The sequence below is a fragment of the Rhea pennata genome, chromosome 2, assembly GCF_028389875.1.
Source record: "Rhea pennata isolate bPtePen1 chromosome 2, bPtePen1.pri, whole genome shotgun sequence".
NCBI lineage: Eukaryota > Metazoa > Chordata > Aves > Rheiformes > Rheidae > Rhea > Rhea pennata.
Window position 1 is genome coordinate 63,745,719 of NC_084664.1, and position 16,361 is coordinate 63,762,079.

Sequence of the window (16,361 nt, forward strand, 5' to 3'; positions counted from 1 at the left end):
TGTTTTTCTTTAAAAAAGGGCAAAAAATTGTAACCAAAAAGACTGTCTTAAATTGATGATTTCTGTCATTCAGTCCCATGAGCAACAGTTGTAGGGCTAAGGTGGGATATGAGTAAGGAAGGTAGTGGTACATCTGAATGATAGCAGAAAGGTACAGTGATAGTTACGGGAAAGAGAAATGAAAGCACAGAACATCATGACTATCCACTTGCCCATTTTTGTCTTAAATCAATGAGAATATCCGACACTGACCTAAACCTGATATGGACTTTGCATGGAATGGGATCAACCTTTTTACACTGCTGCTTATTTTTTCAGTGAAAGATATGTGCCAGTAGAGTGCATTTGGCCTCAATTCCACAGCTCCCTGCTCCCAGTAATTTGAGCTGGGTGCTTGCATCTCAACCCCTGGACTGAAAATACAACCCTGGGCTCTGTAGGTCTCTCTGATACTGCATTTACAGTGCTAAAGTTGTAATACGTATATCAGGCAAGCTGCTTTAGAGGAAATTTCTTATTGCCCATATTGTTTTCCAGTAAAACTTACAGCCTTGTTCTACAAGTGCAGAGTTTCGCACGTATAAGCACCAAAAAGAGCAACGATTGCGAAGAGAAATCAAAGCTCCTGTCTTTAATGAGACCTGTTGCCTGGTTATCAAATCAGTAATAATAAGATGTAGTGGTTGGTAAGAAGGTTGCCTGTGACTGGTGCGATATCAGATTGTAACGAGACAAATACTTAGGCAAAAACCACCTCTTCCACATTATCCAAATATAGCTCTACTGGATTAGGTTCAAAGGTTCTTCTGTGCAGGCTTCTGTGTCAGATGGTGGCCAGCACCTAGAGGAGAGTAGAAGGAAAGGGCAGGTGTGTTTAATACTTCCTTCTCCTCCAATACTTTTGCAGCTACCAACTAATTTCATGTCAGGGACTTCCTGGTGTGGTTTCTGTTTAATAATTCCCAATGGATTTATCTCCTGCTTACATGAGCCCATGGAAACTTTGAGCACCCACACCAACCCTCGGCAAGGGATTTCACAGGCTACTAAGTTCTTTGTTTTTTTACGTTTTGTTCAAGTTTTTTTTCTACTAGCTTCAAACGATGTTCGTCAGCTCTTGTAAGGCCAGTTAGGCAGCTGAACAGTCAAAATCCTATCCACGGTCTTCATGCCATTCTTTCAAGCTGAAGAATCACAGTTTAAGTTTTTCCTTGTATTAAGCTCTTCCATTCCTTTGACCACCCCAATGCCCTTCTACAAACCTTTTCCCATTCTCTAATATCCTTTTGGAAATGAGAGGAGCACAACTGCAGTATTCAAGATTGCATAACAAAGCTCAAAATACAGTGGCATAAAATTCTTCCCTCCCCCAGACCATTACCCTTCTCCTTTCCTAAAATTCTCTGAGTTTGACTTGCTTTTTGATTGCTACAGAGCTTTGAGCTGACTTTTTCAAAAAGGACTATATATTATAATTCTAAGATCTTCCTGACTGGTTACTGTCAGCTGAGAGCCCAACATTTTTATATTGTATTAGGAAAAGACCATTCTGATCTTTCTTACATATATTATTGCACACTAACCTGTACATTCCTCCATTACAAGAGTGGATCCCATGATTTTACTTTTTAATCAATTATTTAAGAATAAGATGACCTTCCTCCTTACAATACAGATACTTGGCTTCTTTAAAACAACTTCTGGTGAGGGACCTCTGTGGAAGCCTTTTGGAAACTCAAGCAGCTTGCATCAACTAGATCATCCACATCCATGTGTTTGTTGAATCCGTCAAGAACAGTCTAAGAGATTTGTAAGGCAGGATTACTGTTTATTAAAGCCATATTTGCTTCGCTCTGTACATTATCTCCATACAGATGCCAAGTAATTAAATTCTCTATTATGGTTCCGGTAATTTTTCCAGTATATGCACCACACTAAGAGGTTTGCAGTTTTCTTGATCTCCTCTGCTTCTTTGCAAACACCAGCTCTACTTCCACCTTTTTTCTTTAAATTGCTTTAGGAAATCCAGAGTGTGGCACTGGTAGCATTTAGCAACAGCATTCAGTATTCTCTGTACATCTTTGTTACCTGCCTCTACAATAAAAAGAGACTTCACAGAGATACAATCTTTTCTACTCCAGATAGCGCTGCTGTTCTCCAATGCACCACCTCAGGAATATTTTGCATAGCTACTGCTCAAACAAAGGAACTACAGGACATTCTGTATCTATGCTATTGGACAAGTTTGATTTTACTCTCTGACTGTGTGGGCGACCAAAGAGGAATTGTTTGAACATCCTAAGAGAATAGCAGGCAATTCTCTGGTCAAAGAGAAAGGAAGCATTTATGTCAGTGTGGAAAATTACGTATTTTATAATGTCTGTGTGAGCAAAAGAAAAAGATCTCATCACGTCCATACTTTCCGAACATCTACAGAAACACATAAATGAAGTTAATAAGCTTCTAAACAGAATTTCAAACAGGATAACTGCAATAAAACCCCCAGCGTGAGATAGATACTAAAAGCCTACAGCAAAGGTTCATAATTATCATGCAGCACTTACAGCCTAGTATATTCAAAATAAGTGATTTCTACATGAAATTGATATGAAATAGAGACACAGATAAAATACCCATTCCTAATAGGTTTAGCTATTGATCATCTATCCGCATTAAAGACTCGGCTACTCTTTGACTTCATCAAAATACTGCCTCATACCAGCTGTGTAAGAAATCTCATCTCTTGGTCTGACACTGTGCAGCAGATGTGTGTACTCTACCACTCTAATATTCAAAATCTAATGCAAAAACTAGATAGAGTGCCATGTATGATTTAATTTGTTTTCTTAGCAGTTGTACTACCCCTCTGCAGTCTCAAGAATTCTGAAGAGTAGTATTAGGTTTGTTCTTTAAACCACGAAAGGACATCTCATACATCCTCAAGTATCTGTTGACTTCTCAACAACAACAGGAAAACACCAACCATCCTTGCCCCAAACACACATAAAAAAAAGATGAGGGTTTCTTCTTTTCTGCCTAATAATTATATAACTTGGGTAACTAAGCAATATTTTGGAAAATGGGCACCTCTAATGCCCTTTTTTAATGTCCTTTAAGATACAATATCCCTGTCCCTATCCTTAAAATACTGTTGAGAGGTATCATGTATCATACAAGGGTTCTAACAAGTTAGGCACCAAAATCAGAGAAGACTGTAGATAACACTCATGATATTCCTCTGTTAACAAACAAAGGCAAAGGAACTTTTAAAAATAGCATTCACCATCTACATTTCAGGCCTCCTCCATACATGCAAAGAAAACCAAACCAAATGAAAAGGGTACAAACCCAATCATCAAATCCCTTTTAATCAAACAAACAAGTGATATGTTCTTCCTCCTCCTTTGAACAAATCCTGCTTTCCTACCTTAACTAACTTATGAAACCTAAAAATTAATCTAGAAGATGAAAAAACAGCTTTTTCCTACAGCAGAAATTGATTCACTGCATCCTTCCTCAGGACACACTGTCTGTTACTCTCAAAGGAGATTTCTGGATGTTCCATAGATGTGAGGAGGGAAAAAAAACCACCTCCCCCCCCCCCCAACATTCACAGAATGCTTAAGGGAGAAAGGAAATGTGTCATTAGAGAAAGGTTGAGAAGACCTCACCCAGAAGACCTTTGAGTCAAAAGAAACCTCCCTTCCTCTCTGAAAAATAATTTAAAAAAATGCAGTTGTATTTCGTTGACTTCTAACAGATGTTTCTGACCTACGTGTAACCTGTGAAAGGCAGATAACTAATCTAAGTCCATCCACCCTTACACTGAATTACAGGCCCCTTATTAACAGAGGACAACCATCAGGTGTTCTCCACAATGAACTGCGCACAACTTTTCACCTTACACAGAAATACAGAAAAAAGTGTAAGGTAAACAATAAAACATAAACAATACTTCTGAAAATAGTAAAAAAGAACCTTGGGAGAAAAAGGCTGTCATCCTCACAAAGCACTCAGCTCTTTCTCAGAACTGAAGATGACTGCAGGACTTATTTTTAATAGTGGAGTCACCCAAAGTAGCCAGGGACAAAGCTGATTCAAGGTACTGTAATTCTGGAGACACGCAGATGGAGAGCTCTAGTGATGGCATCTTTACTGACACAGCTGCATATATTATTAATATACCTTACTCTTCTCTATTCTACGTGACATGTATTGATTGCTTTAGGGTCTAAATTGCAGCCACACGAAAATACATCATTTTGAAAACCAGAGGTGAACAGCAGTTGCACAGGATTTCAGATTAATCAAAGAAGGTTCTCTGTTGTGCTCTACTGACTGATCTGTGCTATTAGATTATGAAGCAGCAAGGTGGAAGAGTGGAATCACTTTGCGGAAACGTACAAGATTGATACCTGCACAAAAATGAGCATGACGGTGAACATTAGGGGAGAAATGCTTGCTTTGTTGAGATTGCTGTACTAGCAATCTCAATTTAAATTGCTGTTGCAACAGAAGGTGGTAGAGTGAAGAATAATATGATATTAAAATCACAATGGCCAGATTTTCAGAGTTGCTGAGCAACCAGAAGTACCTTCTGGTATCTTGAAAGTTCAGAAAACCTAAGCTACAAACTCAGCTTCCTAATTATGGGCAAGCTAAAAATCTTGGCTACTTCTCTAAAATATATTTTACTTCCAATTCTAAGGAAGACAATGAATCACACTTCCAATTGCCTTCCAATCGCCCCTAATGTACATAGATATACATGGGAAAACTAGGAACCGCAACTTCAGAGTCTGATTCTGGAAATCTGAGTCAACGTATGGTTAATAACGATCTGAATAATTTCCTATTTGTTAACTATTATTTCAGTATTTTTATTCATATATTTCTTTCACTACCTACCCTTTACTTTTATTACTTTAATCTGTTTCTTGTGCTAGCAGAATAAATTCCAGGTACGTTTTTATTATACACTGTTCATACACAATGTGATTTAAGGCATTTCAAGGTTGCCTGCAGATAGGCACAAATTCACTGGCCCTCAAAAGGATGTTTTCTCAGACTACCTCCTCCTTTGGACACAGTTTCAATACACTCAATTAACCAGAAGGGATTTAAAATGTTGTTTTCTATCACTGATATATTATATCTATACAGATTTGTAAAAAGGATGAGTACTACCCTGATAGAAATTTTACTGTGAGAAAGGTATCTCCATAAAAGGTAAGAAAAAGCTACTGAACGCATGGGTTGCCTAAACTAAGGGGGCTGCTACCTCAGCAGCACTCCTATCGCAGACTGCTGATGGAGCCACAGCTCCTGCACACGGAATAAACATTAGAACGTGTGCCTTCAAAAGCTATCATCTCCAACAAGAGGGTAGAAATATTTAGAAAAAAATAAAAAGAATAAAAATTGTCCACGAAGATGGAAAAAGTAACATTTTCTTTTCATTTCCATAAAAGACATAGCAAGTAGTGAAAACTCCTTATCTACGTAACCAAGAAATCTGGCAACTTTTCCGTATTAGTTACCTTATTTTCTCCAGGAAAGATACGGCAGTCTTATTTACGTCTGTTTATGTTAAAAATGATTGCCTTAAACATGACATATTCATTTAGGCATAAAAATTTATCAAAAACATTCTGGAGGTACGAACAAAGCAATGCTCTGCCAGCAATGCTTCAAGCAAACCTTTGACTCTCTCTGTGATATTCCTCTTACTCATGTGAGTAAATATCTTCAACAAATGCAGTATTCTTGGTACAAAAACATTACCCTTGGTAAAATTGAGGGCAAGTGGTCTACCCTAAAGTTACGAATGACCAAAAATTGGCCTACGACTGTCCTGGGCAATCCAAGTCTGAAACCTAAATGGAAAAGAGAGGAACATAAGAAGCAGGGCAAAACCCACATCAAGTCACCTATCTTAGTTTGTCTACGGCAACACGTAGAAAACTGTATAAGCATAAACAAGAACAATTTTCAGGGCTTTTTTCCCCTCTAAGAGGTAATTTCTAAAAGTGCAAGGCCAGATCCTCACCTGCATCAGAAGCAACAATACAATTTTCATTAATCTATGAAACTCTGTCTTCTATTGCAAATGAAATTGAAGTCTATTGAACAAATGCTAGAATATTCATACTGCATATTGCCTCATTCCTCTCCTAAGCACACAGATTTGACTGGCTAGTAACAAATGCCAGATGCTTCCATTGATATCTACGTATGATTAGAAAGTGCTTCTGCTTTGAAAGTCACCACAACTGAAAGAAATGGCACATGGCTTATTTACCACAGTCCACAAGCTGCATTTGTGGCTTCTGGAGTTGATATTAGAGCCATTATGCAGATGAAGGCACTGATCATCAGTTCCAATTCTGATGTTATCTCCTAAAAGCTTCATGATTTTGTTTTGAAAGAAAGCACTTCCATCTCATAGTAAAGGCTCTTACAGAAAGCCCCTGGGGCCTTCTTTATCATCATCTCCTCTCACTCCAATTTCTGTACTTTCCCAAACATACTTAAGGAAAAAAAGGAAAAGAAAATAAAAGAAGGGGGAAAAAAAGAATTATTCCTATAAACTAATTTGCCAGTGAACAATACTCCTGGCCTCCCAAAGATTCAAATGCTCAATTTTAGAATTCTCCCAAGACATGAACCAAATCACATTACTTTTTCTTTTAAACAGGGGTCACTGTATAGACTCCTCAGGAGATGCATTTACTTCACATGCAGCTTTAAGCAACCACCTCTTCCTTCCCCTGTTCTATGCAATCGAATACTTATACAGATTTTCCATTACGTATTTTGTCTGTGTAAAGTGCATGTTTTCTGGGGCGCAGACGTGGTATATACAACACCTACCGCAAGGCTTCCGCAAGTTTTGCTAGCACAAACATAAATACTGTATTTCAAGAGACAAACTGGTTATATGTGCACCTTCCCCCACTATTTATAACATCCAAAATTCTCTCCTGCTATTCATACAGAATAGCCTGAAGTTCTCTGAGAGTGAACAGATACTGTGTGCAAAGGAGTTTCATTTTTTGCCCACACCACACACTGGTCTGCAGTACAGATCTGAATGGTGCAGACTCTGCATTGCAGATTACAAAGGAGAGAGGATCTCCTTGCTTCTATAGCAGGTCATCCAAACGTCTACATTTCATAGCAGAAGTGTTAATATACCATGATCTTTTCCTGAATATTTTTTCAAGTCATTTCTCATTATTCTAAATTCTATCATATGGCAGATGTTTAAAAGAAGAGGAAAAAAAAAAATTCTCCCTTCTTTGACTTTGCTCTCCTTTGTAAATTGTTCAGCACATTGAAACATTGCTTACTTGTATCAGAAATGAAGTTACACAGAGGAAATACTACCTGTAAACAGACACGAGAAATGAATGCTTGGCAAGGTAGGGCAGGGGTCTTACCCTCAAGGAGGTTGATTACTGTGAGCCACACAGAGACAAGAGTTGAGATACAATAAAGTTATATTGCAGTGATCCACCTATCTAGAAAAAGGAGTGGAGAAAATCTAAGTGTAATTAAAGCATTCTAGTCTTCATGGAAGTTCCTGACTGCAGTCACTAGGCAGGGAGATGAGAAAAATATTCCTAAAAGATTAGCTATACTGTGAAGAAAATGGAATCAAGCCCAAGAGCTTGACAATGAGTTAAAAATAATTGGTCTGTTGGGTTTGAAGGTCAAACTACATATATTCATAACAGCTACAGTATTTGCTTTTCTAACATAGCTTTATGGAAGTGGTTAGTTTAAAAGAAAAATCCTTCTAAATGTTCAGATCACCAACATTTTCATTCTCTATTAATGTGCCAGCTTCACTAGAAATAAACATGTTCCCCTTTGCAGGATCTTCCTGTTAGTAACAGTTGCACATAAATAAAGTTTTCTAAACAAACATCTTATCTTTTTATGGAAGGAAGTCCATTAATAAGGAATTGACGTCCTTCCCTGAAAAAAAAAAAAAAAGCTAATTCTTTCCCATAAACTAAAGAAATAAACTTACACCATGAGATTTTTTACTCTGTTTTTCACAGCAAACTTGAGAGGCTGCATGTAGATAAAATAGAACTGTTTGGGTTTTGATATAAACAATATTCCTGTTGCTACCTTGGCACATAATACTAAATCTTTAATCTTTTCCCTCAGTTTTTGATTGCTTCATGGGACTTGTGCTTCATTTCAAGTGTATGCCTCATGCTCCTGTTTGAGCTACTGTGCAGCTTGTGAGCAACTTGCAAACCGGCAGCCTGAGATGCACGTAACAGTGGTTTAATATTTTCAACTGTGCAATTGTTTTGAAAGATGTCCTTTACCTAACAAAAACAGGATAAAAGAACAGTCAGATGAACTCCAGCAACCGTGTTTTTAATCTACAGCACACTTTAGTGACTTTGCCAGCTACACAAGATATTTCTTTTGCCCCAAATTAACTTCACTATGGAGTTCACACTGATGCGACCTCATCCGCTTTCCTTCCTCAAACTAACTTTTTCTTTAGACTAGGAGAATAAATTCAAAGTTGACACTGCACTGTATGCTACTTGTGACAACAAAACGAATGCTCTTCCCTAATGAGTTCAGAAAGCCGTCACTTTTGTCCATCTGAAACAATGCTGAAAATAGCAAACTGCATATTTAAAAACAGTTTAGCTTTTCAATGTTTTTGTGCAACACAATTTAAGACAAGACATGCTGATGCCCTACTATGCGAAGGTAAGTCTGAGAGAAGGGTAGCAAAACAGAGCCTGTGATTACTACACTTGTATAAATTTATAAGTTATAGTATCATAATATTTTTTAAAGAAACATCTATTTATCTTAAGTGCATTGGATGTGTAGCTCTAGGAGACACCAGAAACTGTATCAAAATATTTCCCGTAGGAAATTCAAAGAGAATTTAAAAAGTTCATCAAACGTTGCAAGATAAGATACTCATTTCTCTTGTGCTGTGCCTATAAATAAGTGTTAATTTCAAAAGGCATCTATTCAGATTCTGAAAAATAACCTGAAACACTCTTATGTCCCAGTAATCACACCATTAGTTATGTTAAGAATGCGAAAATAAGATCCCACAATCCTAGTTCAGGCTGAGATTGTCCGAGTTATGTACATTGGTGAGATAGTATACAAAAATGAAAAGTCATTAACTTCACCACGGCTGTGTATCAATATTGCTTACACAATATCCTGTTAGATAAAGCACTAAAAGTACGTTAATACAGGTAAAGAAAAGAGAGACAGGGAGTCAGACTGAGCTCTAGACTTATCATCCATAGTACTGAACTCAAAGACTATTCCTTTGTTCCTTTTCGGACAAATACAGTTTGCTTTCTCAAAGACAAACCTGCTATAGGCAAGCCTTAAGCAGGGCAGGTGCAGCTGCATCACATGGCCCTGAAGTTAGGGACTGATTGCTTCTTCTTTTATTTGGCACCTACATGTAGCTTTACACACTGACTTTTAAAGCTTATATTTACAGTATGACACTTTTGTTGATGGAGCCAAGTCTTGATGTGTATGGGTACATCTAATAACAAAACATACCTGATTGACACCATAAAAACAAGAACACATTCCTTTTCCAGAAAATCCTCTTTTCAAAGAGCTAAGTCCTCATTTTTCCCCCTTTAAAATCTTGATTTTGGGTAACTGTGTTGTGAAACAATGAAGACAAAATAGTGGATCACATGGTCCAGCTCAGAAAGCAGGGCAGATCTTCTAGTGTCCCACAGCAGCTTTGAAAATAGGGTTGTAGGGAACATCCTGACAAGTACTTGGACAAAACAGTGTGCTGTAGGGTTTCATCAGTCACTAGAAGAGTGACCTATTTTTCAGGACTATCCCGGCCAACAAGGACGTCTATTCATCCATATAATTTTCAGCTTGAAAGCGAGGAAGGTTTAGGGCAATCCCCAGAAGGCTCAGCAAATATGTACAAAACTCTAAGACTTTTGACAAATTTTGTATTTTCTAAAATCAAGAGTTTCAGTGTGCTTGAGGTTAATGGCTAGCCAAAATATCTGTGATTGACTTTAGGTCTGAGGGACTAACTGATCTGTAGCTAATGCATTTAGCAAAGGACACATTGTGTGGTGACACTGTTACCTGTGCTGTTGTCTTCTCCTGTCCACTCATCTCCGTGTTCTGCAATGGAGGCGTTGCGACCGGTGGAGGAGGTGCTCTGCGCTTCTTCATTTCTGGGTTTGCCGTCATTCCCGAGATATTACCAAGGGACAGGGATGGGCCCAAGGTAATGGAACGTGAATTCACCGAAGGGGAATTTGGTGCTGTGGAAAAACCCTGTAAATGGATTAACATCTTGGATTAACATCACTTTTTGAAAACAATGGGAAAGAAAGAAGAAAAACAAGACACATCTGGTTACCGTTTAAACAATGATATGAATAATCATGTATGTTCCTCTGCCAAACTTGCTGTATTGCAAACTGTAACTTTTAGATACTTGTAAAGGTCAATTTGAACAAAGACTACAGGCAGTGTTAGTAAGTCAGAAGGCAGTAGAAGCATCCACTGTGGTCCAACAATTTTAGTGATAGGAATACACCCCTGTTTGCTGTTTAAAGCATATGATTCATCTAGAGACTTCATTAAGGTTATCCAAATGTACTTTTGGTTTTTATTTAAATTAGAAGAAATATATATTTCTGAAAGTAAGACTTTTTAATTCAGAACAGTATTTTAATCACACTCTATATCCCAGGTGTCTATTTTCTTATCAAGCTATCTCACTTACCTGATTCTGCTCTACAGATTTGGAAGAGAGAAAATCTGCTACCATAAAAGCATTTCCAATCTACGTACACAATCAAGCATGAGCATTGACAATTAGCTAAAAACCACCACTGAATCTGTCCAAAAGAAGTATCAATCACTGGCTCTACTCCGAATTTAAACATGTCCAAATGCAAGGAGAAGTAGAAACTATTTGGGGAATTCCTTAATACTAAAGCAACTTCTTTCAGTTCTTGTTCAAAACTTAATGAAATCAATGAAAAGATTTTCACTGATTTCATTGATTTGGGATCAGAGCCTTAATATACTTTTATGTTAATATATAAATAATAAATACGTACAATCATATACTTAAAGCCCACAAATAGGAACCACTAGTAAACGTAATTTCCTGAAATCGTGTACATGCACTATTTTCACCAGGTCAGAGAGGAAAATGAATGATATGTGCAAAGTCAATCACATGGCTTAATGCACCGTAGGAGAGCATTGGACATGACTGAGATAAGGCAACTTAAAGTGAATCCATTTCTTAACACCTCACCTCACAGATGCAACAACTATTTTTGTCAGTTGTTGGCAGTCTGGGCAGCATGGCCAAGGATGAGAAGATGGAACAAACTTCTTCCCCACAGGAGTAGCTATCTCCACCTCAGAACTGAAGTGCATTTGTGAATTGGGCAAATTTCAAATGCTGCATATGCTTTTCCGATTTGTGAAGACAGAAGTATGTTTTCTATGGCTGCCATTCTGGTACTCAGCACTCGCGCTAATTTTACACTTCAAGCAAAAGTTCTAATAGCAAATGGAAAAGTCTACTTCTTGCAAGACCACCAAAGCACAGAGTCCACTGAATTCACTAGAAGTTAGATTGAGAGTCTAAAACAGAGACTAGTCTGGGCTCCAAGGTCATCATCTTAGAAGGCAATCATAAAATGTCTTTTATAAACTGCTCACTTTTTAAAGGATGAACAGAACCTACTATGGACACTTTTAGAAATCTTAATCATATTAGTAAAACAAGAAAAGATTTTTCTACCAAAAAGGATAACTGTGCTGTTGTGAGAATCTCATTTTACAAAAATAAATGTGCATAAAAGTGGAAGTTAGCTATGTTTGTTTTCAAAAGATATCCCTCATGTGTAACTCTCTTCTCTAAAGGCCTGTTATTAGCATTTCCTTGACTTTCTGGTGACACTAAGTGGCATTTAAAGGTCAGCAAGGAAGAGACTGCAGCTTGCCTGTGAGAGTGATTTGACTTCTCGTTCCCTGTCCACACTGGTCAATAAAAATTTTTCAAAATGTCAAGTTCTTTCCTTGTGAGGTTGCTACAGCCAGGCCTTTCTTCCGCAGCTCTCTGCCAAAACCCACATATTTGAGCTCTCTGTCTTGTTATGCAATTTCCTTCTGAGAAGTTTTCAAATCAAAGGTAATCAGTCGAGTTGTTTTTAAGCACTCGACGTACCAGACGCATCAGCAAAAAGTAAGGCTTTTTCTTTTTTCCAAAACAGAGATAAAAATAATAAAAATATGATGTCTGAAGGGGATGCATTTTTGTGCGAGTGCACCATGAATAAATAAGAAGGTAAGACCTGAAGCAGGTAGACAAATCCATCTAGCCAGTGGCAGCAGGGTAATTCATCCCTACTGGAATTTAAACACTACTAATGCAAATTCTTATTGAGTGGCTGAATAACAGCATAACTGATTACAATTGGCCATTCAGAATGCCAGAAAGGTTGCCAGAGCTACTGCACAAACTGAAGTTGGAGGCTGCTCTCCTTGATATGATACTGAAATCCCTTGCATTAGTATTAAATCTGACAACACCAAAATTGAATTAATTTAAGCAAACCAAAACCAAAGTTATGAGACCACTTGAAGACACAGATTTAAAAAAAATAAAAAAAAACCCTCAAATTGTGACAACTCAGATTTTCCTTTTCAACTGGTCATATTGAATACAATTTGGTTTTTGCAATTCCTGAAGCACTTGTGACCAACACTACAGTACCTGCAGCCAGTCGGCAGTCAGAGAAGAAGAAAAAAAAAAAAAAAGGTATTTTTTTCTGCTCTGTAGATGGGGAGAGTAGGGGAGTGGAAGGTGTTTAGTACTTGCACCTTAACTTCAGTCTGGTTTATCATCTCATTTCCTTTTGCTGCTGGTAAGAAATAATCCAATTACCCACCATAGTATTGAAAGAGAAAGGCAACTGTTGCATTTCTGCAACAGCAACTCCTAAAGTCAATACTATGTTGATTCTGTCTGACCAAGTAGGTTTTCAAAGTTTTACTGTAAAAGTTTTGAATTATGTTTTGAAGTGTACACAGTTACAACCCTACCCTTGTATAAGACTATTTTCGTATCTAACTAGCAATTTCAAATCTTGTGGTCAGGGCTCATTTGGTGAGCACCAGAACATACCCAGCTAAAATTAGAAATGCCTGAAAATGTTCTCTGCTCTGTGTCTCTGCGAGTTCTCCCTCACCCTGAACATGTTCCTTTCATTTTAGTATTGAATTTGCTCATCACAGAAATCCTAGCAGCACCAGGTATGAGGCAGGTAAACTCCTTTTCGAAGTCACCTACTTTATCTCCCTGCACTGAAGTAGCGTAACAAACCTTTCCCTGCAGAGGCTACTAGAAGTTTCCTACCAAACAGGTCCTCACCACCTGCAATTATCTAGTTCGATTGCTTAACTGTCTTTATCATTAGAAAATCATGCCCTGTGCCTTAACTATAATCTCCCTTCCTAGAATTTTATCTGATTACTTCTTGTCCTAACCTTGGATGTGAAACATCTAAGCCACTCCTGCAGCTAGGAGTGCAGCCTTGGTTTCCCACTCATTTCTGCTCACTTTGCACTGCCTGTGTGGTCCACTGTCTTTCATAGTATAAAAATTGCAAGAACAACCACCTGAGGATGAGGAACAAGAAAAGATGAGCTCCAGGAGAAAAGCTTTCAAAGCCAATGAGACCGAGGGAGAACTGAACTGAGGGTCTCAAGAGTACACCATTTCTGAATTTCTAAGCCAGGAACAAGCGTGGGTATTACGCAAGCCCCACGCACTGCACTGAGAACAAAGACCCCCTGCAACCACAGAGCACTTCCAAGAATCTTGGTTTTTTTTGTTATGCTTTTTCTAATATGAAGCAATCCTCTAAACTCTTTTTCCATTTATGAATTAGATAGGTGTTGAATGAACGTAGGGGAAAAAAACAACAAATAATTTTTTTTGTGAGCAATCCAAACCTTGATGTTTAGGAATGGGACCTTGTCACACTTAATTAGTAAATTAGGAAACATAGGAATAGATGTATTCTACCTGAACATCCACATGTTCATGAATTCATGCACATATAAACAATAAGATACAGTAAAATCAAGCCAATCTGCTTGATAGGTCACAATCAGCGTGATCTATGACTGCCACCCAAGTACTCAACCAGTCTGAGATCATAAACTTATCGAGTCTTCTAGAGGTAAATTAACTACTATGGCACACAAAGCAGTGGAATACAGATTTATGAATTCAAGAATATTCATATAATAGTCAAGTACCTCTCAAAGATTGCAACATCATTTATATTTTTTCAGAATTTTATGATAGCTGCAATTTCTCAATCCTTTCAGAAGTGTAAGTTTTGCTGAAGTAAGGTTAAAAATAGAAATGTCTGGAATTGAAAAATCCTAACCACTTAGTTTTCCATTTCAAAACTGTACTTAAAAGCTGCTGGTGATTTAAAAACCAGTATATTTATTCTAAATAACTCCTCCTATCTCAGTGTTTCACTCTTCAGGTTCTTCCCCAAGTCACACTACACTTTCTGCTTGACAAAACTTTTGTCCATTACCACTACCCAAAATCACGCCTTTGCCAAGAATAGCAAGACCTCATCCGAGGAAATCTGCCTAGTAGAATGAAGAGAACTGTCATGGTATCATGTAAAAGGGACTTGGTGATATATTTCCACCACAGTAGTACACGTACACAAAGTAAAAAAAAAAAAAAAAAAAAAAAAAAAAAAAGTCTAACTTGATTCACATCTCCCTGTGCTTTTATTCTCCCTTCTTAAATGACTATGGCATGCATAAAGCACGCGAGTCTTCTACTGTCAACCTAGTCACGGAGGCAGCCTGCAAGTACGTACCCTATGGACCCTGTGAATCGGAGCTGAGGAACTTAGTAAAAAGGCAAAGAAACATATCTTCTTTGGTTAAGAGTTGTTAGCACTCTGAATACGAGTCAGTCTCAACTTAATTTAGCAAAAATGCACTTGCTGCAAACCTTTCTCAAGCATAGTTTGTTCAGGTGCTGTCACACTGTATGTCCTGAAAAGGACGAAAAATTTTTGTTGAAACCTGAAGCTAGCTAGCCACAAATAAAAAACTTAGGTTGCTCTCCCTCAAAAATCAGGTCATAACCACAAAAGCTCATGTATTTTCTACTTCATATTTCACATATGATATACACAGATTTGCCTTCCACTAGATTCTCAGTTTCCAAAAATACTGATCGAAATCTATGAAACAAAGCTACTGAATGGTATTTCTACCTCAATATAAATCCCATGACATCTATGAAATAGCCATAGGCTTCAGTACGTATGCATTACAAGATGTCCTTGTGGACAGATACAGTGAAATTCCCATGCTTTTTAAAACTACATATACCTCCAATCACATAAAATGCCACATTAAGATTTAAGTGACAGAAACATCACAAACTTTTATGTTCATACTCCCAGAAAATGCCAAATTCCTTCATGGTCCTATGCTGCTTATACTATAGGCTGAAGGACAGCACACAAAATACACCTTTTTGGAGGGGGGATGCAGGGGGATGAAGATGCATTTTAAAAATCTCTAAAATTGAAAAATATTCTTGATTATATTTTGGATACATAAACTCTTCCGAGACAAAATCATCTGTAAGATAAAGATTAAGAGGCACTCCCACATTGGATACTTTCTATCTGTCTTAGTAGTTTAATGTAAATTTTATTGCCCAGAGCTCCAGTTGGAGGTTGTGCAGGCTGTAACTAGATCCTGAATATGAACTCTAAAGTCAAGCTGAAGCACAGGTCACACCTTGGAAGGCTGATGGGTGCTTGGGAGTAAGGTTGTTTGCATTTCATACAGCGTGAAATGATTGATCTTGCCTTTCAGAGGTGCGTGAAGACACCTCTGTGTCTCATTTGCTCAAATGCTCTTTTTTTTCCCCCACCCCCCCTTTTAATATCACTCCAGGAAAATATCAGAATCAATCTATGTACAGAATGCACCCTCTCAGGGCTCATATCTTTCTGGTTAGACTGCTAAAAACTGTTCTTCCACAAGTCCAACACTTTGTCACAGAACATAGTCAAAATTCATCAGACCATATTTTCAAGATATATTTTCATATTTGTCAAAAATACAAAGTATTTTACAAAGTATCATAAAGGTGATACGGGGAAAAAAGATTAAATTCAACAAGTTCTCAAATGGAACAGCTTAAAAAAAAGTCAGACAGCAAATTCAGTCATTCACATTACTTATCTTTTGGAGAGTTATACGTACATATGCTA

The 16,361-nt window shown here is 37.7% G+C and overlaps 1 protein-coding gene across 9 annotated transcripts in view; it reads right to left on the reverse strand.

The window, feature by feature from the left end:
• COBL (cordon-bleu WH2 repeat protein) overlaps positions 1 to 16,361 on the reverse strand; it is a 159,210-nt gene that overhangs the window by 64,606 nt on the left and 78,243 nt on the right. For all 9 annotated transcript variants that reach the window (XM_062569625.1, XM_062569623.1, XM_062569624.1 and 6 more), the window contains one exon: positions 10,141 to 10,335. In XM_062569625.1, coding sequence (XP_062425609.1) covers positions 10,141 to 10,335 — 195 coding nt within the window. The remainder of the gene's footprint in view (positions 1 to 10,140; positions 10,336 to 16,361) is intronic.